The sequence below is a fragment of the Camellia sinensis genome, chromosome 8 (assembly GCF_055761805.1).
Source record: "Camellia sinensis isolate YWXY chromosome 8, ASM5576180v1, whole genome shotgun sequence".
Taxonomy (NCBI): domain Eukaryota; kingdom Viridiplantae; phylum Streptophyta; class Magnoliopsida; order Ericales; family Theaceae; genus Camellia; species Camellia sinensis.
Window position 1 is genome coordinate 69180921 of NC_138968.1, and position 25887 is coordinate 69206807.

The window sequence follows — 25887 nt, forward strand, 5'->3', positions numbered from 1 at the left end:
ATTATTTTTCCTTTAGTCGCCAAAAACTTACTTTTAGCAACAAAAAGAAATCTAGTCGCCGTATATTGATTTTCAGCTACTAAAATATTTAGTCGCCGAATGAAAAATAAAAAAATTATTTTTTCTCTTTGGCAACTAAAACTTTAGTCGCCAAAAACTTACTTTCAGCGACAAAATTATTTTAGTCGCCAAAATAATTTTTTTTTTTCAATTTTTGGTAACCTATCTTCAGCGACTAAAATTTAGTCGCAGATGTGTTCAAATTTTTCTGGGAAATATTTCATATTGGCGCCTAAATTTTTCCCCAAATCTATTACTTCTTCACATGGTTCTGTATCTCTCTTGCTGTCCCTCGGTCTCTCGCTCAGCCGCTGGTCGAGGCTCAGATACCGTTCAAGATCCACATCGTGAAGGACCACGACATGAAGGAAAGGCTGTGCTTGGAAGTCGAGAGGCTAGGGTTGAGTGCAGTGTTTATGGGGAGTCGAGGGTTTGGTGCGATCAAGAGAGGTAACAATGGAAGGCTCGGGAGTGTTAGCAATTGCTATGTTCGTCACTGTGTTTGTCCTGTGGTGGTTGTGAGGTATCCGGATGAGAAGGATGGTGGTAATGCGCCTCAAGTGTCTGTGGCGTCTGCGGCGGAGGATAAGGACGATACGGAGTTCTATGATGCCTCGGATGATCGCAAAGGTTAGGGTTTTTCATCTCTGCTTAGGATGTTTTACATTCCAATTGAATCTGAATGCTACAATTGACAGCGTTGCTTTCAAGGTTATGTGATTATGGTGCTGTAAAAGTATGAGCAATAGGTGTTCGATGATATGCTTTAAACACTAGATTTAAACCAAAGCTCATTTGAACTGAAAATTTTCAAATTTCAGTCAAAACACCGAAAAATGAGAAGACAAACCAAAATTTTTCATGTAATTTTTTTTTTAATAAACATTTTATGTTAAACCAAACATAGAATGTTTGGTTGAGTCTTCAAAAATTATGTTTTGAATTTTTTTAAAGTAAAAAACTAGTTGGACAAAAATAAACAAGAATTTTTATTTTTTTTCACCAACTAGCTTTTTAGATTCTAAAAAGTCAATGAAACAAACCAACATGGAACACATATTTTAACGCCAATAAGTAGACTTTACTACTATTTCATTAACGATTTAGATTGTCGTATGAAATTGAATCATGTTGACTCAAATTAGATATTTTAGAGATTAAATTAACAAAATTAATGCTCAGAGGACTAATGTTGCATCTTCATATATGCTCAAATTAGACTTAATGTTGCATCTTCTATATGCATTGCAATATAGGAGTTGTGCTTAATGATTTTCATCCTACTTGCAGACTGATACATCCCTGGCTATAGAGGCTATATTCATGAAAAGATGGGAATTTGACAGTATAGAACAAGCTGCAAAATGCATATCTTCATGGTTTTCAGGAACACACCATGAACAGCTTCTCTTGAAAGGATATTTGGAATCTGCCATAGGTATACTTTTCTAGACTTGACTTTAGTTTAATTTGAAGCAAGCAGCTCCTTTGGATTACTAAAATCTCTGGGCACAGATGTTTGTATTGCTTCAGTGGGGTGTTTGTCACAAAACCTTGCAACGTCTAAATAGACACATGCATATGGTGTATTTTTTTTTTTATGCTATGTTCATTATGCATGAGCAGTGCATAGTGTATTTGTGGATCATTTTGCAGCGGTGCATGTTGAAGAATCAAATAATAAAGTCATCATGTTGCTCACAATGCAAAGAATACAATTTCTTCATCATTATAAAAGGTAGGGAAGGCAAAGCCTTTTGTCTCGTAATGTACCAAAGCATAACAAATTTCATTTCATCATAGTTAAAATCTTAAAAAATGTCAGAGAATATAAATTCCCTTTTTTTGCCTTTGCTTAATTTTGGGAATTTTTTGTATATGAAGAATTGAATGTGATGATTGTTGACTAATAGACTCCTTTTGGTTCTCAAGTGCAATGTTCTGTCTCATACTATACAATTGAAGTATCTGTCACTAAATTGACTTCAAAGAAGGCAGCTTTAAATTATTGCTGGAGAAGTTGAAAATAACTCTTTTTATCTTGAAGTTTCTTGCAAATTCTTTTTTGTTGAGAGATTTATTATGTATTTGATGAAGTTTTTCTTCTTTTCAGAAATTTCTTACCGTTGGCAACTCTAAAAGAAATTATATATTAATAACCATTCTTGTTTACAAACATGTTTATGATTTCTTGTTCTTACCGTCGGATTGTAGGTACTTGTTAACAGATTGTACTACCGTCTTTTGTGGGTTGACTGTAGTATAGGGGATTTTATTATGTTTGTTTATTAGTGATATAGTTAGATTGTACATTATTTTTCCCATGACAATTGCAATCATGCTTGGGGTCTCAATTGAAGCCATACATTGAACATCATGCAATCCCCAAATTTTGTTAAGTACTAGGATTTTCTAGGAATAACATTTCATTGAGTTAGTTGGGATGAGTGATTCACGAGCAAAACCAAATATGAATTTATGGTTTAATTCTTAAATCTCAAGTTGTTTAATGATCTTTGTGTTGTTCTCTGTCAGTTATCTAGTTTTCTAGGTTATTGGTGTTTTTACTTTGTAGCTCAGGTTTACCAAATGAACATATTTATCTTGTTTTATTTGAAATTTATAGTCTTTTTACGCTTAAAATCTTAAGGTTGGTGAGAAGCTTTAACATGTAAACAGCAATGTTCCTGATTTGTGCAATACTTTGGATTTTGCTTTGTTAATGGTGACTCATTCGTCAGTTAGTGTGTTTTAATCATAGAATCTATGCTATTGGTCTTTTTTTAAAAAATTTTAGAAGGGATCTATGTTATTGGTTAAATCAGACATTTGTCATGCCTTCTCCACATATGTAGGGGCTCTCATATTTGGGTGGCCAGTCATAGCTCATAGTTACAGAATTTGGGCTGCTTACTAATGGCAACTATGATTATTCATTACATTTTCCTTTTGCTATGCTACTCTCCCAACAACACTGAGTTGACACTTTCAGTTTCTGCAATAATGTATTTCCTAGTTATGCTATGTATTTCCTAATGTATTTCTGCAATAAATGAGTCATCTATTCTCACAAGGTCCTGCTTGAGTTTTTTGAGTGGGGACAGTGGTGATCCTGGGTATGGTTCTAAGGCCTCGTTTGGGATGCTATCTTTTTAGCCAATTAGCCAAAAAGTTACTAAATTAGCCAATTAGCCAATTAGTCATACCAAAAAGTCAACAATTACGGCTTCTCTCTACTTTTTGCACAGCTTTTCGTAATTAGTCAAAAAGTCATCCCAAACATACAAGTTTTTTTTACCTACCTTTTTAGCCAATTAGCCAAAAAGTTACTAAATTAGTCTGTTCCCAAACGAGGCCTAAGTAGAATTTGGTGTATATATTTATTTATTTATTTATTGGGTTGCCTGCCAATTTCCAGTGATAGTCTCATCATCTCATGTGCACAGTCATGCACACACTACAGACAGACAGATTGTCTCTATTTATTTATTAATTTTGAATCTCTTTCTCTTCTTGTTAGGGCTCTTTTGAGGAGGTTACACCTTTACAATATTGAAAGAATGGATAATGCATCACTTTGTGCATCATTGTCAGTCTGCCCTTGTTTTCTTGATCTTGAGATTGTTGGCCTGTAAGTTCTATTTAGTTGCTTTTCACTTTACTTACATTAGTAGTTGGTTTAATCATGTTTTTCTACGGTTTCTAAACCCAGCATTCTAATCTATGTCATTGATCTGCCCCAATATGAATAATTGTTTTCGTCTGCACATACCTGTGATGTGGATCAGTTGGTGTGATTATTTTTTAAAATTTATTACTCTGTTTCCTTCACAAACATCTAAGGCCAAGTTTGGCATCCTTTAAATAATCCATCTTTTTATCTTTTTTTCCATCACATCACCTCTCTACTTTTCTGCACATCTTTTCATAAAAAGATAAAAAGTGCACTTATTTAGATCATCCCAAACAACCCCTAAATATCATGAATGGGTGATACAGGAAAAGAGATTCATGTTGAACTTTAATATCTTTGGTTGCATTACAGCTTGTATACATTAGTTGCTTTCTTCAATGTGAACTCTGATGCATTACAACTTGTAAATATTGCTTGTTGCATTATAAATTTTGAGTTTGTATTTATAATTTTAAGCATTAAAGATAAATTTTGAAGTGTTTACTATAGACAAGTGAAATTAACAATTTTTTTTGTAAGTATATGCATTATGTTTATTAAATGTTTACTGTATTTGTTAGGGCACTATGTTCCCCAGCTTGCAGAACAAATTTTGTACAATAATAAGAATGCTCCAAAGGATGACTGTATAAACCTCAAAGGTTTTATTGTGAGTGATGTCCCAACTTGTACTTACTATTTTCATTTTGGCTAATTAGCTTTTCATTTTCTTTTGGATAAAACTTGATTGCTAAGAGCTTCTCTGCTCTAGGACCTTTAATCTGTCATTAATAGAATTAAAAGGTTAACTGCTTTCATTTTCATTGACTATTAAAATGTTGTTAGTGTGTTCCTAGTTAAAATTGTTGTTTAACTGTGGAAAGCATAAGCATAGTAGCTCATTGTGGCAGAAGAGAGTGAGAAGGAGAAAGAAAGAAAGAAACACTACTAAAAAAAGTACTTTTTGCTACCGCTACAAGCCGTCGCAAATAATAAAAAAACAGTCGCAAAAGACCATTTGCGACGGTCCATGCGACGGCAAATAGGGGTCGCGAATGTGGGGGTGGCAAATACTTTTTGCGACCGCAAAATAATAGTTGCAAACTATTTGCGACCGCCTAATCTAGTTATGGCGACTAATGTTTTGCCGTCGCAAAAAAATTAAAAAAATACCTACAATGTATTAGCAACCATCTTGTTACTGTTGCAAAAAAAAAATATAAATAAATAAATAAAATATCTACAATGTTTTAGCAACCTATATTCTCATATATATATATATATATATTCGAATATTATATACAATAAATGTAAAGTGATATTTGTAAAAATTCTAATACACATGTATTATTTTCGGAGATTGACTACGGATGTTGCTGTAGTCCAGATTGCATTGGCAGTTGAACAGAAGACTCTGGATTCTGCTGAAGACAACGTGACGGGGCTGATTGCATCACAGAAGGCTGCATAACAGAAGATGCTACAATGACAGATTGCTGTGATGGTGATGAGATAATGTGCTTCTGTTCCCCTTGCTGGATCTCAGTTTGCATGTCAGAGTAAATGATATTTCCCTGATTGAAGCTCTGCTTCAGATGCTGATCTTCTAATTTCTGCTTGTAAGGATATTTCTCTACATTCTGAACATGCTGCTGGTCTGGTTGAGGAACAACCGGAAGCACACATTGCCTTCCCTGCACCTGCCTCTGTGAAATAGCTGTCTCCAAGTTTGGATTCTTGTTAACGCTGGTCATGGGAATCCTAGTAGAATTAGTGGAAGTAGTCACTGTCAATGTTGAATTGGTAGAACTTTGTACAATAGAAGCAATACAATTTTGAAATTCCTGGAATAACAGCTGCTTAGATGCTTCAGGATGACTGGCCAATGGATTAGAGAGTGCTTGTCCTTGATCATACAGCATCAGCTGGGCCAGAGGCCTGTCAGATGCTATTTACATAAACAACCAAGAGAAAAAATAAGTTAAGAAGCATTTAGTTAACATGTTGAGAAAGAAAATATTCATGTATATGTATTTTAATATTCATGTATACTCTTTCAATATTTTCTTATTTCTTACCCAAGAAGAAAATATCGAGAAAAAAATTGTATGCTACTTTCTCAGGTTTTATCAAATTGACGTATCTACTGGAAAAAAAGAAAGAAAGAGGAAACTAAGTAGGAAGCACAAATGTGATATTCCAAAATACAACATATTTGAGAAGCTATTTATAAGCAAAGGAACTTACTTTACTATTGCTCTTCGCACTTTCCAAAATTCTGATGTTGTGTTATGGGTTTGTAGACCCACTCAAAAATCATTGCATGATAACAATCCTGTGAATTTAAGTTTAACACGTGAAACTGCTGAAAGAATTGCAAAAAAAAAAACATGCAAATCCTTTAAAATAATGGAACTATAATCCTGAAAATACAACTTTTCTAAAAATAGAACTAATAGAGAAGTCCTTGCAAATAGAATTGAAAAAGCCTTCACATATCCGTTGTGTTTCATCACTTAGAATTCAGGGGGAAAAGAAAGAAAAATATCCATCATAGAACTGATATAAAGCACAACTTTTAGGCATGGAATAGTCATTTTCACTCTTGCACACCAAAAAATAATTCTAGTAACACAATCTTTGGTTAAGATTCTTGTTATAGACAGGCTTGACTCATTGAATTTTCACATAGACAAACAAAGGCAATGAGTCTACATGTATAAATAATGATGATGACAGCTATAATGATAAAAATTTAGAAGACAAGTGAGCTGTCCATTAAAGAACCTTACAGTAGTTCAATAGCACAGTTGGGAGATGCTTTTATTGTTACATAAACTTAATTCTTAATAAAAACATGTTGTTGAGTCCTATTAGTTAGTAAATAGCTGCAGAACCTTGACGCGATTAGGGCCTTCAAATTTCAGAGAGTATGAATTGAGCGCAGGTGTATAAAAAAACCTCATTGTTTCACCAATGTCCAGTTCATTAGCCTTTGCTAAATCAAGCCATTCTTTTGATTTCAAGGCCTTTCTTTGATCTGCCCTTGTTGTCATCCGAAGCTCCCAATATCTTCCACCTTGATCCCACACAGGCATGACGGCATCATTGTCTTCAGGCAAATCAGTTGCCCAGTTCGGTATCTCCAAGGTGTACGTAATGTCTGTGTGGGAGAGCACCTTACCAAAGCAATAGTTTTCCATATCCTTTCTTGAATTGATTCTCCAAGACCTAGACAAATTAAGGATGTGATCAATTAGATGTATATTCAAAGAATAACTTAAATTAATCCAAAAAGAAAGTATACAAATAAAAAACAAAAATGAAATTATAAAACAAAACAGAATAAAACAGGTCCTCCCACCCCACACCCCTCTAAGAACTTTCAGATATATATAGAGAGAGAGAGAGAGAGAGAGAGAGAGAAGCATTACCTTTACTTCCTCTTATCTCTGAAACTTGTGTCCAAGCTCAGACAATGAGGTGCTTATATAGAGGAAAGACAGAAAAAGTGGAAGCTACTGTCAATGTCATTGTTTTTTATCAACAAAAGAAGAATTTTTATTAATGAAGATCAAAATACAAGAATAAATATATGCATCAATAAAGAAGAATAGTGCACAAAGTATCACAATAAAATTTAACAATCCCAACTATGTCAACATTGAAAAGCAAGTGCATTCATATGCCACCACTAAACTGAAATGATTGGTGAGGAACCAATCAAGCAAACAAGACTAAAGAAAACAAAGCAAAAGCCCAACAGTCCCCAATCAAAGATACAAGATAGAAAAACAAATGAAAACCACCAATACCAATGAGTTAATGTTCTTCTTGATTCAGAGCGTTAAGATAAAATTATATTATTATCCTAATGAAGATTAGACATGAATGGTTGGTTACGGTCGTTCTCATTAATGCAATCAGATTATGTGAGTGACTGAGGATGTGAGACTAGTTTTTGTTTGGGTTATTGTAGTAGTTGTAAGAATAGCTGATTGTGGGTGTTTGAAAAGCTGTTATTTTAGTATGTTATTTTAGTTTTTGACTATTTTAATAGATTAAAATTTTTATATTTGAGAAAATGATTAAATTTTTTTTGTAGTTTGTTGTAATGTTTATGAAAGAAAAAATAAAATAATTATGAATTTGATGTGACATTTTGTCTTATTAACTATTTTAATCTATTTTTTTTTTTTTTTTTGTAAATTTTAACCTAAAAAAAGCTAAAAATTTTCTTCCCAAACACACCGGCATTGTCAAAGTTAGTTGCCCGCACTTGTAATTATTTATAACAATTATGTAAAGACAACAACGTAAATTACTTTTTATTTATTATTAAGACTGAGATCCTATTATGAATTGGTGCTAGGCACTATAAGTTAACCGATGCAAAATTACCTAGTGTACTTAAAATAGGAAAATTTATGTGTATTTTACATTCTTTTTTTAATCACTAAATCTGTGAAAATTAAGGGTGTGTTTAGTTTGTATTTTGATATAAATTGTTTTAAAAAAATTTAAATAGAGTTTAGAAATTTTTTTAGTTTGTTTGGTTGTATATTTTGAAAATAATTTTACAATAATGACTTGTACCCTTTTTTTTTCCCACCTCCTTGACCCCCTCTTTACCTAATTGGTCACTTTTTTTTTTTTTTCTTTTTCTTTTTCCCTTCTCCTCCAATCCCCACCCGCCACATGTGTGTGGGTGGTGGAGGTAGTGATTGGAAGGGGTCTCAATCATCCCCCATAGTTTTGGAGTTCGGGAGTTTAAGATGATTTGATATTTTATTATAGTTGAGTAGATGTGTGTGAGGGGAAAAGTGATTGATTGATGTGTAATAGAGAGAGAAGTAACTTTAAAATTTTTTTAATAAAATTTGTAACCAAACAAATTTTTAAAAATTTTCTTCCAAAAACATATTTCAAAACACAAACCAAATACACTCTAACATTTTGGTGTTATTTTAAGAAAGAACGTGACGTCATGTAATAAAGACTCAAGTATTGCTTCAATATCATCATTACGTAATCTTTTGAAATATAATTTGTTTGACATTTTTGTCAAAAAAGAGACCCGCATACGTGCATGAAGTTTTTACTTGAAACAAAGGGCTCTTTTGGGAAGAGCCAAAACGCCGGCTTTTGATTTTTTTATACATTTTGAATTACATTATTTTTCATATTTTTTATTCACAAAAAGATAAAATAGACTAAAAAAGTTAAAAAATTTATTTTTTACAAACTTCCTAAAACACTCAAAAATGTACTTCCATTAATTGGCCCTATTATAAATACAAAAAGTGTTTTATAGAGAGTTGTACAGATAGTATCCATATACTCACATTTTTGTTTTTGTGAAAATTTATTGTGCGCTTAAATTTACTTTTGCGTATAAACAATGTATTAAACGTGTAAGAAAAAAATTTAGAACATAAAAAAAAAATTATATTAAAATTATAAATATTTTAATATTAAATAATTTTTATTTGATCAAAAAAAAAAAAAAAAACATGGCACTCCGTAATTGGACTCTTTAAATATCTTGGAAGTGTTATAGTCACAAAGTCCATATTTCCTCTACTTACTATTTTGGACTTTTAGGATTTAGACCTTTTTGACTCTTTGAAATTTTTGTAATTTTTGTTTTGTATTCACGGAAGATCAGCCTTGAAAATTCACTCCATCATCCAAGTATTCATATGTCTGCATCAATTATTGGCTTCAAGAAACTCGAAAGAAAAAGACAAAATTTGTAAAAGATAAGGCTTCTCTTCAACGATCAGCAAAATTCACGCCAAAAAACGACACTAACTATTGTAATTATTGTGTCTGTAATTATTTGCGTCTGTTAGTAGTAAGGTTTCTCCTTCACGCACTACTTTAATAAAGAAGACGACCCCTACCCTGCTTTATTAAAGAAAAGCTGTTAGAATCCTTACCTGTCTTGCAACAAATTACGGTGTCAAAATTTTATCAAAATGAGAGGATTGAATGATGTGCGATGGGGCCCAAAGCAGTACCCGATATCATTATCCTAACCCTTTTTTGATAAAATTTTTATTGTTCGTGTTTAGAGTAATAGAAAGTTGGTAATAAAAAGTGTCAAAGCCCATGCATTTATTATGTAGAAATTTTGTAAAGCCTATAACTAGGCTTAACTAGGCTTTTGGACCTTTTGTTCCAAATTTAGACGTAAAGATAAGTCTTTGGTTTTGTTTGTATCTATCAAATGTTGTGTATAAATTGGCATTCATGCCAACAAAGGAAGCAATGAAAAATTTCTCTCCACTTTTCTTTGTAAAAATTTTCTCTAACTTCTCAGACTCTCAAAAATTCTAAGTGTTCAAGTCTTTTAGCATTTCAAAGTCTGTAACATAATCTTTGTAAGTATATTACATATTAATATGAAGTGTGAGTAGTCTCACTTTTTCCTTAGATATTTCAAAAGGGTAACTCTTCTGTTCTAAAATTTATTTTCTTTTTGGAAAAACTAAGTCTATGGAATGCTTGCTTGCTCATTAATATTACATGCATTGAACTTTCATAGTATCTATTATTTTCTATTTCATTACTGAGTAACCTTAGCTGAAGAACCCGTGTGAACCATGGTTTGGCATTGAGGGTAAATTGTAGGCCGAAAGGGAAATGAAAGAAATGGAAAATAAAAATATGCTATGTTAAACGAGGCTTAGTGTCACGACCTAAACCCGCCCCCATGGGTTTAGCATCGCAACCGGCCAGTAATCCGTGATTACCGAAGGACTGCTTAACAGTAATGACAGTAATACAGAGTAAAGGGGCTGGCGGAAGCCCAAACAGTAAATAAAAAATGTCTAATGAGCTGTGACAGTCTGAATGCAAAAAGGCTTTTTATAAACATGCCACATTGATAACCAAAACATATGTACATGCGACATATACACAAACATCCATATCAGGGACCAAATCCCTAACTATAATTGTACAGTCAAGTCTTAAACATTTATTACAAAACAGAGACAAGAGGGTGAAACTGAGACACCCCAAAACAGCCTTAGCTTGAACAAACTTGGAACCTCGAAGTGAGGCGCGATGGTTGGCTTGACAAAACAAGCGCTTAACCTGATGCTCCTAGTATCGGTCCGGTGCCTAGACACCTACATATAAATATAAACAGTGAGCTAAAACTCAATGAATAACAAATGCGTAAAGGGGTTAAGAATGAATGTCCTTTCAGTAATTAAAACAGTCAATTGCATCAGTAAATCAGTCATTTAAAACCATAGTAGTCATATGTGGTACATCCCATAACAACACAGTACAGTAGGTCTTAACAGATCGAACAGTCAGTTGATGGCCATCATAACAGTAACAATAGTAGTTCCAAACATTGGAACTAACAGAGATCTATGTGACAGTAGCAGTAACAGTAACAGTAGGTTGCTATGGATGCCACGAGTATAGTTTACAAATACGACAAACATTCATTCATCAAACAATAACATTTCAGTAAGCAGTACAGTTGATCATTCAAAAAATAATCATAATTGAACATATCCTTACAATATTCTTACTCACAGAGCACTGGGCTATAGACAAGCTAACGAGCGTCCTCGGATGCCAACCCTACAGTTGCAAAACGAACACACACTCGGGATTAATAACTTAGCCCCTAATTATACTTGGTGTGGTTCTATAACATTATCCTCATTAAGATGCCTTAAACTTGGCCTACGAATACCTAGGATGGAATGAGGATGCAAAAATGCACTTTAAAACACTTTTCAAATTTTTGCTGAAACAAGGGTATCGCTCGAGCGTAGCTCTCTACGCTCGAGCGAGCTTTCCAAAACAGAGGGGTCACTTGAGCGTGGACTCCCTCGCTTGAGCGGTCTGTAAAAATACAAAAAGTGCTGGATGTTGAAAATCCCCGCTCGATGCTCGCTCGAGCGTGAGACACAGCTCTTCGCTCGAGCGTAGGTCTCGTCGCTCGAGCGTGCGTCTACGTGCACCAAAAATCTGAGAGCTTGCAATCTATGCTCGAGCCAGCATCCCTTCGCTCGAGCGGAGCTTTGAACAAAAGATAGTCGCTCGAGCGTGGAATCCTTCGCTCGAGCATAGAAGCCAAAATCTGGAATTTCTAGATTTGCCTCCCAAGCTCAAACCAAGCATTCAACACATCAAAACTCAACCTTTTGGGCCCATTTTCTGGAAAACACTTGAAAACTCATACTACAACATGTTTTGAAGATCAATTTTGTAAAATCAAGCCCAAAGGTAAGCCAATTAAACACCAATTTCAAAGAAACTTGAAGAGTAAAGCAAAAACATCACATGCATGAGTTCCCATGAACTCTAATGCTCTAAAATATAATCAAATGTAAGCTTGAGCTCAAAACATGATGAGTTCATGGGCTACAACTAAAAATATGAACATGCAAGTAGGAATTCTCATGTAAATGACCTCAAAACTCAATGACATGGACATGCATGCAAACATTGCTACTCAATACAACACTTTGAGCCAATTCTAGACTCTAATCACTAATTTTACCATGGACCATGCAAGTAACAACTTAAATGCATAAATAAAAGGTTAAACTCCCTACCTTAGGCCTTGAATTCTAGGTATGGAAGCTCAATTTTTGCAATCTCCTTCAATTCCTCTAATTCTCCATGCTAATTCTTGTTGAAATCAATTTTTCTCCTACTCTCCCTCTCTTTCTCGGTTTTGGTCTCAAGAAGGTGAGCAAATGATGCATCAAACACATGTGAATCAAGATTAGGTGAATGGCCTAGAATAATCCACTTAGTGGCAAACATGTAATAAAGCCAAACTAATGTAATATAACATTGTTTAATCTAATTTAATCATTCCAAATCAAATTTTAATTAAACCTACCATAAAATCACATAAATCCTAATTAGCATATAACACTAATCAATTTCTGATTCGGTCGCCGTTAAGGCCTTCAATTCTCAGTTCGAAATTAAAACACGAACAGATTCATTCAGAAATCAAACAGATAGAAATGCATTCAAAACAATACACTCATACAATCGATTCAGGATATCATTTTAATCAGTTACTTATCATGCTCAAACGCAGTTTAACACTAATCAGAGGTGAAGGTTGTCACAGTCTTCCCTCCTTAAAAGAGTTTGGTCCTCTAAACTCAGATTCCCTTCGTTTTGGAAGAATACTAGATTCAAGGGGAACCGTTCAGGATATCTTTTCATCATATCGTCTTCCCTTTCCCAAGTGGCATAAACGCCACCATGGTTTTGCCAGTCCACTTTTACTAACGGAATCTCTTTATTCCTCAACTTCTTGATTTGTCGGTTTACAATCTGAATAGGCCGTTCTTCATAAGTGTAGTCATCACTTAGCACTACACGGGTATGCTCAATAACATGGAAGGGATCCCGAAGATAATCCCTCAATATTGAAATATGGAAGACATTATGCATATGCTCCATTTCATAAGTGTAGTCATCACTTATGAAATGGAGCATATGCATAATGTCTTCCATATTTCAAATTTCATAAGTGTAGTCATAAGTGTAGCATATGAAATGGCCGTTCTTCATAAGTGTAGTCATCACTTAGCACTACACGGGTATGCTCAATAACATGGAAGGGATCCCGAAGATAATCCCTCAATATTGAAATATGGAAGACATTATGCATATGCTCCATTTCAGGAGGAAGCGCTACTTGATACGCCACCGGATTAATCTTTTCAATGATCTCATACGGTCCGACATATCTCGGTGCTAGCTTACCCTTGACTCCAAAGTGAGTTTGCCCTTTCATTGGTGTCACTTTAACAAAAACATGATCACCCACTTCATATTCCCTGTCTCGCCTTCGGACATTCGCATAACTTTTCTGTCGGCTTTGTGCGGTTTTCAATCTTTGTTGAATCAGTTTCACCTTTTCTGTGGTTTCATGTACAATCTCGGGCCCAAGCAAAGGCCCATCTCCAACTTCTGCCCAGCAAATAGGAGATCGACATTTTCTACCATACAAAGCCTCGAAAGGCACCATACCAATGCTCGAGTGAAAATTGTTGTTGCAGGCGAATTCAGCCAAAGGTAAATGATTTTCCCAATTTCCTTGGAAATCAAGAGCACACATACGCAGTAAATGTTCCAGAGTCTGGATTATTCTCTCTGACTGGCCATCTGTCTGAGGATGGTATGCACTACTCAGTCTCAGTTCAGTACCCAATGCAGTTTGCAGACTTTGCCAAAATCTCGATGTGAACTTCGAGTCCCTATCAGAAACAATAGACACAGGCACTCCATGCAATCTCACAATCTCATCAATATAAATTGTAGCCAATTTGCCCGCATTATAAATTGTTTTGACAGGTAAGAAGTGAGCAGATTTAGTCAATCTATCAATAATAATCCAAATTGAGTGCATACCTTTACTGGAGCGAGGTAATCCAACAATGAAATCTATAGTAATATGTTCCCATTTCCACTCCGGTATTGGTAAGGGCTGAAGTAAGCTTGCGGGTCGTTGATGTTCAGCTTTGACTTGTTGGCAATGTAAACATTTTGACACAAACTCGGCAATCTCTTTCTTCATTCCCGGCCACCAGAAATTAAGTTTCAAGTCTTGGTACATTTTTGTATTTCCTGGATGGATGGAAAGTTTCGAATTGTGGCCTTCCTACAAAATTCGTCTTTTCAGTTTGGAATCATTCGGTACACACAACCTTCTCCCTGAAACTTCAACACACTGTTTTCAAATTTAAAGTTCGGCCTTGGTTTAGATTCTCGTTCATCAATGACCTTTTTCAAAAAGTCATCTAGATGTTGTTTCTCTTTAATCTCTTCAATAAGTGTCGGTTGAGCAAAAATAGCAGCCAATGTCCCACCTTATTCTCGTAAACAATCTCAACTTCAAATTTCTCAAGATCACATAATAGCTCTTTCTGTCCGGTGAGTAAACAGGCTAAATTCTCAATTGATTTTCGACTCAGTGCATCGGCAACGATGTTAGCTTTCCCCGGATGGTACAAAATTTACAAATCATAGTCTTTTATCAGTTCTAACCACCCCCACTGCCTCATGTTCAACTCTTTCTGTGTAAAGAAATATTTTAAGCTCTTGTGATCGGTGTACACCTCACATGTAGCCCCATATAGGTAGTGGCGCCAAATTTTCAATGCAAATACCACTGCAGCAAGTTCCAAATCATGAGTAGGGTAGTTCTTTTCATGTGGCCTCAGTTGTCGGGAAGCATACGCAATAACTTTACCATTCTGTATTAAAACACATCCCAAACCTTTATAAAAAGCATCACTGAAAATAATAAATCCATCCGTACCTAAGGGTAGGGTAAGAATCGGTGCAGTCACAAGTCGAGTTTTTAGTTCTTGAAAAGCTGATTCTCTCTAATCAGTCCAGTCAAATGATATTCCCTTTTGAGTCAACTAAGTCAATGGTGGAGCAATTTTTGAGAAGTCTTTCACAAATCTTCCGTAATATCCGGCTAAGCCTAAGAAACTTCGAACCTCAGTAACATTAGTCGGTCTAGGCCAATTCACCACTGCATCAATCTTCTGTGGGTCAACTGATGTGACACCCTTGTTCCGTAATATGCTAATTGGTCCTTAATTTAAATATGATTAAGTGTTTGATATGATTTTGTGTGCCATTATGTGAATATATGTGGTTTTGAATTTTTATCTGTTCACCGTAGGAATATCTGTTTGAATAATCTGCTTTGGAAATTAAATTAGAGGCCTTATTGGCCATAGAACCCGAAATTGATTACGCCATTGTGATTGGCATAATTTTTAGAACCTACGGTGAAATTTAATTAAAAATTGATTCGGGTTAGATTAAATCGATTAAATTGATGAATTAGAACCCAACTACTTTATTATTATTATAGTGGCCTTAGTGGGTTTTGTTGTAAAGGCTTTATACACTCAAACTCCCTCTAAATTCTCATTTTGGCTGATATACATTCTAAGGAGAGGAGAGGGCCGGCCATTAGAGTGAGAGAAGGGAGAAAAATCTTTGTTTGATCTTGAAGGCTTGGAAATTTGAAGTCCAACTCTAAATTGGACCATAGATTGAAGGAATTGGGCTTCTAGGTAAGCCATTGACTCTTGAATTCATAAATTGAGCTTGTAATCTTGTATGCTCAAAGTTTAATTGTGATCAAGAGCATGATTTAAATTGGTTTTGGTAAGAGGTGGTCATGCATGCATAGAATTGCTTCTAAATTGCCATAAGTTGCATAATCTAGCATGTATCATGTCAATTAAACAAGATTTGAAGTTTGATCATGCATGCAAGCTTGGTTTTGTTGAGCTTTATGAGAATAGGCACTACTTGCATCTTTTGAAATGGGATTGGAGCTAAAAGATTGCATGCATGTTTGATTAATGAACTTATATGAGATTTGAAAGCTTGAACCATGAGTTTGCAAGAATGTTGATCTATTTTGAAGAAATGTGACCATGATTTTGAGTAATTGGCCTCCTAATACTTGTATACTCATGGTATGTAATATGTTTGCATGTTTGGGAACCAAGATTTTGAGTTTGGAACCTTTGGAGGCCGTCTGGAACTCAAGAGCACGATTCTGGGCTTTCTAGAATTTTGAGGTCTGCTCGAGCGGGATAACCTCCGCTCGAGTGTAATTTTCGTGCTCCCAGCACTTTTTGCAGAGTTGGATTTCCGCTCGAGCGGGATATTTCATGCTCGAGCGGGGAGCTTTTGTAGACAGGCCTTCCGCTCGAGCTCCCTAATTCACGCTCGAGCGTAATTTTGAGGTAACCAATACTTTTGCAGGCCTCTTGGGTCCGCTCGAGCGGGGACCCTATTTTCTGAAATTTTGTTCATGCGTTTTGTGTTTCGTTTTCCATTCTCTTTCACTCGTAAGCACTCTTAGGCATATGTTAAGCATTGTAAGTGAGTTAATGAGACAAGAATAAAGCCTAAAGAGGAATATGTGAATTAAGGGACGGATTGAATTATTAATGACCCTTTTATGTTCATGAAATGTGTAGGGTCAAGCTCTAGGGCGAATCCACAAGCTAATCACTGTGAGTAATATCAATATTCGAAAGCTTGTCAATGTCCAATTGTTTATTCCCTTATAAGCTTTATGAGTTTGTAGACGCGCCCTCGGGCTTCACTACAGTTCGGACTCGATTTGTCACGGTCCTGTATCTAATCTCGTAAAGTGCAATGCAAGACCGATGACTCATCAAAGAGTCCAAATCTGGCAAATCGTTTTGAAAAATAGATTTTTTAGAAAGAAGTGCCAAACATGGATTACTTTGCCAGATACAGAGTCGCCACCTAAATATTTATTTTGGGGGAATTTAGGAAACCCTGACTCGTTGCTTACGGCCACGTGTTCGTCATCAGCAAAGTTGCCTCGGCTCAGGAACTTGGGTACGATTGGGGAAGGTCACTTCTTGAGCACCCCCGCTCGCCCGATCAAAGATCGGCCTCTACTAACCATGATATCTAGTTTTGAAAACATTTATGCGTTCTTATTCCGGTTATTAGCCTAGATTTACTATGTGATGCGCACAGCATACAAGTATAGACTGGGTCGCTTGAATTGGAACGGAACATCTCATGTTTGTTTTGAAAAACGGTTTGCTACTCGCAAGTAGGCTAAAATGTGGATTTGCCACCCTCAGGTGGGCTTAGAAAACATGATGATTTGCCACTATCTAGTGGGCTTAAAACTCGCAGTCGAGGAGTTGTTCCAATCCAAATAACCCAACCTTCACCACAGGCATTCAGGCAGGTATATCACATAAGCACATAGCCTCATGGTAAGCATGCTATCATGGCAGTCACTCACACACATGCAAGGATGCTAAAGCATAAAACTTACCGAGTACTCCAAGCCAAAACAGAAGCCATGTTAGAAATCCATGCGTGTTCCTAACTATACAGAAATGCCTAATGTAACACAAGCAAAATGCAACTACAATAGGCTCGGCTATTCTAAAATGACATGTGGAATGCTACAACTAACAAGTATTCAACTCGGAATTGAAATACAAATGCAGTTAGTATGATGCGCCGAGCCCGGTGCATGCAAGACAAATGAATGAATGCAAACATGCTATCATACCGTATGCTAATTGAAACATGCCCTAGTCTAGCCATCATAAGCTGGTAAATAAAAGGGAGAAAGACGTGGGGTTGGAAGACATACATCACACGCACGCACACTTATTACAGTTGTGCCCTCGCTCGGAGGGTCCAAAAGAATAATACAATCTGAATAAATAATTACAGTGCGGAATGAATAATTAAATATTACAAAACCCTAATTAATTAACAAATTAACTAGGAAAGCGATAAACTAGCATGTAAGCCTATGGACTGCCTCAGCCCTGTTCCGAATGGTGGAATGATGCATGCTCGAATTGCCTAGTGCGGAAATCCATTGCGATGCCCCGATTCGCCTCTGTTTGCAATTGTTTTCGGAATATTGCGCAACGCTCCAGAAGGCCGCTGATTTTTGATTTACTACAACAGAGAGCAACAAAGGGGCATGGCAAAGTATTTTCACATATGTATGCATGACTACTCTTCAGGGAGTGTAGTCCTCGATCCTCGTGCCACCAATCACGCATATCGATGCATGATGGCCGAGGAGTCGAATTGCACGACTTAATATGAAATGAATGCACATGAAAACACAACAAGATCTAAACTCCATCATGGGTAATCCGGAGTGTCGGCGACAGGGAATTGAGACACGTTCCGTCACTCGGAGTACGAAACGTACCTCGTTTCCCGTGCTTGGGCTAACTGCTATCCCAAACACAGTGCAAATGAGATGGCATACACAATGCGACTAACATACAACCTAACATACGCAATGCTATGAAATGGCATACACAATGCACGACGCAACATGACATACACAATGCTCTAACATACAACCTAGTATACGTAATGCTATGAAATGGCATACACAATGCATGATGGACTTACACCAACATGAGTGGACCTCAGCCACACTCACATCAGTGGCATGAGACGAAAATGAGATGACCGAAATGCGTGCACACATGCACCCATCGAGGACCGAACCTAAGGCATCAAATGCCACTCTACCAAAGCATGGCAAGGGAAGAAAGATGGCACACAAGCATGTAATTTCCAGCACTGAAACATGATGCTAAATGGTCCCGAAACATGAAAAAATGGCACCCGATGCATGGAATAAGCCCCGAAACTCAAAACTAGGCACACGTATTGAACCACAAGTATACAAAGCGAGCATTATTTGATCATGAAGTCGAAAGACAGAGCCAAGGAAGTTCCAAAACATGCACATTTCTAGTTTAGAACATGGCCAAAAGATGCTAACATAATGGGCTAGAATAGCATGCAACATTGGCTAGCAAGCATGGTTTACATGGCATGTATATGAAGCAAATGAGAACTCATCAAACCAGCCAAAAACAGTGAATAAAATATGTCAAAATATGCCCAAATAATCACTGAAATACAGCCAATACTTGCAAAAATGAGGGGCTTCTTTGGAAGGCCATTCAAGGGGTTGTTAAGCACATATAAGATAGACATGAAGCATGACCAAACCAGCTCTGGAAATGGATTATGACAGCCCTAAAACTCACAAAATTGGCCCTGAAATCAGTCAAGGAAGCATGCAAAGAAAGGCTCCTTTGAAGAGCCTTGGATGGGATTGCTCTACACATGCATTGTAGACATGAAATATGATCAAAGGGGCCCCGGACAGACCTAAGGAAGACCTGAAAACCCACAAAATTGGGCCCAAAAAGTGACTTCAATGCATGAAAAATAGAGCCCCTTTGGAAAGCCAATGATGCTAGTAAAGAAAATGAGGGGTGAAAGGGTCACCCCTCTATGATTTCAAAGCTCAAAACCTCACCAAAGCTACTGAAAATCCCCTGGATTTCAGTGGCTAAGAGGTCAAAACAAGTCCAATGCAAATGCTCTAATGCATAGTCCTAGATATGAAGGAATGAAGCATGCAAGGAAAGAGATGACTCCAAACAGAAAAGTGACCTCAAGAAAACTTAAAGAGGAGGTCAAAACAAGGCTTTTTCTAGTTTATAGCAAATCTCGAAAAAGTTCACAAGTAAGGCTAAAGTATGATGCAAAAACAGCCCTAAAAGAGAGATAGTGGGTAAAGGGAAGTAGATGACCTCAAACAGCAAAGTGCCCTTAAACAAAGTTGAAGAGGAACTCAAAATATGACACTTTCTAGTTTTTGACAAAGCCCAGAAATACTTGAAAATGAAGCTAAGTAATGAAGCAAAAAAAATGCAAGTTTAAGGAAAATGGACACTTACCCTTGAAGAGCCGACCTCCAACAGCTTTTGGACCAAGTTGGTGAGCTTTCAACCTCTACAAATGACTTCCAAGGTGCTGGAATGGATGATGGAGGTGTGGTGCTAAGGGTTGTAGTGTAAAAGGACCAAGAAAATTAGGGTTTTGGAGCTTGGAATAGCGATAATGGAGGAGGGAGGTTATGAGCCTTAAGCAAAAATGTCTAACCCTTAGATATGAAGAGGAGGGCCTCTCTTATAGAGAAGAGAGGCCAAAGCTTCTCTTGGAAGCTTCAAAGATCCTCCATACACGTGTATGGAGGATGCACCAAATGCCCCCAAGCTGGCACAGTTGTAAAGCATTCAGAGAGGGAAAAAAAGCAAGAAGCAGGCCGGCCAGTTAAAGTGGCCGGCCGGCCACTCCCCCTGGTCGGCCGACCAGGGGTCAAAAGGTTCAAGCAAAATTGCTGGTTGGCCTACCTAGAACGGTGGCCTCCCAGATGAGTAGAACACAGCCCTGTAGAGAAAAGCTAGAAAATGTGACCCAAGAAAGAGAAAAGCTAGCTTTTAGAGGGGGTTCAAAAGGGTCAAGATGAATTTCTGGCCGGCCTGCCCATATTGGTGGCCTCCCAGATGAGCACAACACAATGGTGGTATGAAAAGCCAAAAAATGTGGCTCAAAAGTGGGAAAAACCAGCTTTTAGTCAGAAAAATCAGCTTTTGGAGAGAGAAAATGAGAAAACTGGCTTTCCAGGGGAAAAGGTGGCCGGCCACCATGCTACCCCCTCCCTAATAGTGAAAATAGGGTCTCCACCAAAAATGGACCAAAACGGAGGCAAAACGAAGGTTCGGGAGCCAAAACGTGCGGTTTGGGACCCCGAAAACAGGCTGTTAGGCACCGGAAGTGGCGTATGACCACGAAGGTGGTCTCCCGGGCCACAGTGTCCCTCTAAAGGGAGGAAATAAGGTGTGTGCCAAAAACCGGAGCAAACGAAGGTAGGTAAGTGGTCCCGAACTGAGGCACACGGCCGACGGCTCCGAAAACCAGAAATCGGGCTCCAAATGGGAAAAATGGCCTACAACCACGAAACGTAGCCTACGGCCACTGAGAGATGATCTACGGGACCTCTCCCTCCCTTCGGGAAGAGAAAACAGAGAAAACAGAGAAAACAGGACCTGGTTCGCAAACCGAGGCAAAGCACAAAAGAGCCCCGAAGTCCGGAGGCAAGGCTCGCAGCCGAGACTCTGAAATCTCAGAACGAGCACAATATGCAACATCACCAAGTGCTCAACTGGTGACGTCTGAGTCTTAAGGTCGGTCAAAAATGGAGTGTCTACAGTTGCCCCTCTTTGACAGAACTCGGAAGTCACACGTGACGGGAGTGAATGTCAAAGCCCAGAGATGACCCATTTTTGACAAAGCCGAAGACTTAGACAAACAGGCAAGATAACACAGATGTGCCCGCAGGCATGCCCGCAGGTAGGGGGCAAGATGCAAAATGATATGCACAAACTCGGACATAACTCATGATCATGCAAAGCAACAAGCTGTAATGAAGCGCACACGCAATAGTTTTAAGCAAGAATGCAAAGCAACAACTACATTTCATACAGTTTAAGAATGCGGAGAATTATTCAATTCTCGCCACGTCTCACACGGAGAAGATACAATACCTGCGCGATTCGTTTGGTTGCACCAGCTTCAAATGAACCGCATAGACAATATCGTGCCTGCAAAAGAGAGAAACTTAACAAGCATAACATAGTTAGCAACACATGTTCGACACTACATCGAATGCAAACAAACAGGGTGTCGAAATGCGAGAGACACGCGCGTAGCAACGCAAGTTAAACATGGAGGCATGACAACACGAATGAAACGTGCACAACAATGCAGGTGGTATGCAGGAGAATGCAAGTGACGTGCATAACAATGCAGGATAAGTGTGAATTCGAATGCGTGTTTGACGCGAAACAACGAGTAAAGAAATGCAAGTTTTGACGAGTGCGACTCAATCGCGGCCTCCGATTTACCTACCGGAAGGGTCACAATGTGCTAAAAAAGGATACATTTTGCTCTTGGCGAGCGACGATGAAACACGCATCGAACATTGGAGTTGGAGTTCCTGCGGAGGGTTTTCGTGACGAAAAGTGCACTTTTCTTGTACTTTCTCGGGTCCCAGGGACTCCAATCATCACCAAAATTTGCAGAGACCTTGGAGACCACTTTGGAAACACCACCGACCAGGTTTGGTCCCAGGGGGAGGCCACCGACCAAGTTTCAGTGCAGGGGGTGGTCGGCCTACCAGAAAAGGTGGCCGGCCGACCACCTAGCCCAAATCCGGGGCAGTTTGGTCTTTTTGCTCTCATTTCTTTAAATATACAAAGCCAAAGCTCTTTTCCTCATAACTTCAGCTCCGAAACTACCTTCTCCTCCTTCCTAGACTATTTTCTCTCTCAGATCTGCGCTCTATACGCGTTTTCCAACGCCCCACGCCAAGTTGTTTCGCGAAAACTTTCAGTTTTCTTCACTTTGAACCGATTAAAATTTGATTTCGGAGCTTCTTTTCTCATTTCCACCACTTGAGGTAAGTTTGTCTCAATATTTGGAAGATTTTCTCGAGAGCTGACTTTTGTTGACTTTTTCATTTCCCGAGAGTTGACTTTTGTTGACTTTTTCCAATTTTGGCTCATTTCGCTCATTTTTGCTCCTTTTTGCAGATTTCTTGAAATGGCAGGTCAATTTCCCCATGGAGGAGGTTCTCCAGGTGCCAGAGGCGAGCCTGACATCATGTCTTTGCATCCGAGGGTTCGGCCATTCATCCTCGAGAGGTACAATCCTCCGACCCATGTCCTTCCTCGGGCGATTTTTTATCACTTTACTGACTTCAACCCTCGAGCACCCGTGGACCTGCTACTGCGGGAGCCGAAGTCCTATCTCCCTCATTAGGCACGAGAGGTACGTACTTCACCTTTTTACATTTCTTGCCTTAATTCTGCATTTTCCCTGCATTTCATGCTATGTATGCTTATTGCTCGTTCTGAACACATTCACATGCCATACTTCTGCTCATTTTAGCACACAACTTGTTCTGTACGCTTAGTCTATAGAATAATACTCTGTCTTGAACGCATAGCTCAATCATTTGAATCTCTGAAATCTGAACACTCAGCCCAAATTTAATTATGAACGCGCAGCCCACATTTGATTGAAAGTTGAACACGCAGCTCAAACTTTAAATTTCTGAAATCTGAACACACAGGCCAAATTTGTTGAAAGTTGAACACGAATCCCAAACTTTAAATTTTTGAAATCTGAATACACAGCCCAAATTTGATTGTAAACATGTAGCCCACACTTGATTGAAAGTTGAACACGCAGCCCAAACTTTAAATTTATGAAATCTGAACACGCAGTTCAAATTTGATTGTGAACACGCAGCCCACACTTGATTGAAAGTTGAACACGCAGCCCACACTTGATTGAAAGTTGAACACGCAGCCCAAACTTTAAATTTCTGAAATCTGAACACATAGCCCAAATTTGATTGTGAACACGCAGCCCACACTTGATTGAAAGTTGAACACGCAACCCAAACTTTAAATTTCTGAAATCTGAACACACAGCCCAAATTTGATTGTGAACACACAGCCCACACTTGATTGAAAGTTGAACACGCAGCCCAAACTTTAAATTTTTGAAATCTGAACACGTAGCCCAAATTTGATTGTGAACGCGCAGCCCACATTTGATCGAAAGTTGAACACGCAGCCCAAACTTTAAATTTCTGAAATCTGAACACACAGCCCAAATTTGATGGTGAACACGCACCCCACATTTGTTGAAAGTTGAACACGCAGCCCAAATTTTAAATTTCTGAAATCTGAACACGCAGCCCAAATTTGATTGTGAACACGCAGCCCACATTTGTTGAATTTGATTTGATTTGCACACAGCACATATTCTTCAATTGCACACAGCTTATTCATTCCATTCTGAAACTAAATACATGTGTTCATTATGAATGCAGATGTCCTCCCGCATTACGCGGGGATACGGTTCTATTGCTGCGAGAGATTGGTACGCAGAGCTCCCGGAGGCTGTCCGCGATTGGGTTGATCTGGCAGGATTCGGGACCTTTTGTACCAGGATATCTCGCTATCCAGCTAGCTGGACATTGATGGGCACCCTGGTGGAGAGATGGTGGGACACCACCAACTCCTTCCATTTCTTAGCCGCCGGGGACATGACCATGACCCCATTTGACTTCGCCGTGTTGACGGGCCTTGATGTGGGAGGCTGGGCGATCCCTTACGACGAGGACATGGGCGAGTGGGAGGCTGCCTGGATTCATCTGTTCGGAGCTCACCCACCGGTCGACCGATCTTCGGGCCGAGTCAGATACACCTGGTTTTCTACACAGTTCAGGGACATTGAGCCCGAGACTCTTGAGGAGATTGCACAGTACGCCAGCGGATTTTTGATGTTCCTCTTCGGGACCACTCTGTTTGTCGACAGGGGGAACACCGTTGGGCTATATTTACTGAGTGCCCTGGTAGACCTCACACAGGTTAGCCAGTATGACTGGGGTGGCGCCAGCTTGGCTACCCTCTATTGCTATATGAGCGCGACCTCCCGCGGGCGGGAGAACATAGTCGGCGGCTATTGGAGAGCCTGGGAGGTACAATCCGCCCTCTTGATTCACATTTCTGCTTTTCATTATCTGTACATTGCACACATGGCACGCTTTACATTGTGTACTTACATTCTGCACGCAGCATTCTGTATTCTGATTCTGCACTCAGCATTCTGTATTCTGATGACTTTTTGCCTTGTTTTCCACAGTTATGGGTTTTCGCGTACTTTCTGACGCTAGCCCCAGAGATCGAGGTAGAGGCCCCTCGCATGACCCCTTATTCGCTGGTTTTCGAGGACTAGTACCGGCCACAGTCCCGGGAGACTCTCCCTTACCTACGGCAGTATTTTGACACTGTGCAGGTGACCGAGGTATTTCAGAACTCTCAATTCTTTATGTGTTGATCTTTGACTTATTTTGCACATTTGCGATCTCTAATCGGCTTATACATTGGTCATCTGCAGATCTTATGGCAGCCCTGGGCGCCTCTGGGTGGGGATCTCCGATTCTAGTTTGCCGGATGATGGGCCGCCTCCCGGTATAGGATCTTGTTCGAGGGGCCCGTTGGTAGGGCCTGGTTCTTGGGAGACCGTTTCCTTCACCAGACTATGGGCTTCCCTGAGCTGAGTGTCCCTTCAGCACCCCCGGACGATATGCGGCTCGCTGATAGGCTTACTCCCCAGGGTGTTATTGATGCCAGGCTGGGCACAGATGCATTGCTGCATTTGGAGGACGGGGAGTACGCGACCTACCGTCACACCTACTTGATGCCTCCATTGACAGGTGTCCGTACTCTCTCGAGGAGGTCTACTGGCATGCCGTCTTCGAGTCGCACCCGAGCCAGAGACATTCCTTCGGCCAGTAAGGCTGGCACATCCAGAGGTGGGGCTGGACTGGTCCCCCCGATTCCCCCGACTTATCATCATGCCAGATGGCCAGATATCCCGACTAAGTTGACGGGATGGAGATACGGGGCTTCTTACCCAATTTCGATAGAGCCTCCTATGCCAGGTCATCCATACACCAGAGACCCTGACTCACCACCGGTATGTTTTACAGCTTTGCTTTATCACTCAGATACTTGGACATTCATTCATTCACTGATGATTTGCACTTGCATCTGCAGCCTACCACGGAGTATGCTGAGGGGTTACTGGAGTTAGTGGCCTCGCTCGAAGGCATGGTCTTGCGGAGAGAGGCGCAGCTGTCC

The 25887-nt window shown here is 38.9% G+C and overlaps 1 protein-coding gene across 8 annotated transcripts; it reads left to right on the forward strand.

Moving 5' to 3' along the window:
- The first annotated feature begins 201 nt into the window (after positions 1-201).
- LOC114294428 (universal stress protein PHOS32-like) lies at positions 202-4448 on the forward strand. 8 transcript variants are annotated; one of them, XM_082881788.1, is made up of 5 exons: positions 202-690; positions 1351-1498; positions 1687-1798; positions 3581-3691; positions 4315-4448. In XM_082881788.1, exons 1-5 carry the CDS (start codon positions 592-594, stop codon positions 4355-4357), a joined length of 513 nt encoding a protein of 170 aa, XP_082737914.1. In that variant the 5' UTR covers positions 202-591; the 3' UTR covers positions 4358-4448. The 8 variants fall into 8 exon arrangements, 6 of the variants coding, with proteins under 6 accessions (XP_082737914.1, XP_082737916.1, XP_082737917.1 ...); XM_082881790.1 differs by having other exon boundaries at positions 1717-1798; XR_014337058.1 differs by lacking the exon at positions 1687-1798.
- The last annotated feature ends 21439 nt before the right edge of the window (positions 4449-25887 follow it).

Coding starts and splice junctions, on each gene's coding strand:
- LOC114294428 (XM_082881788.1), top strand. CDS start 592: ATGAGAAGGATGGTGGTAATGCGCCTCAAGTGTCTGTGGCGTCTGCGG. Junction 691..1,350: donor TGCCTCGGATGATCGCAAAG/GTTAGGGTTTTT, acceptor TCCTACTTGCAG/ACTGATACATCCCTGGCTAT. Junction 1,499..1,686: donor ATATTTGGAATCTGCCATAG/GTATACTTTTCT, acceptor ATGCATGAGCAG/TGCATAGTGTATTTGTGGAT.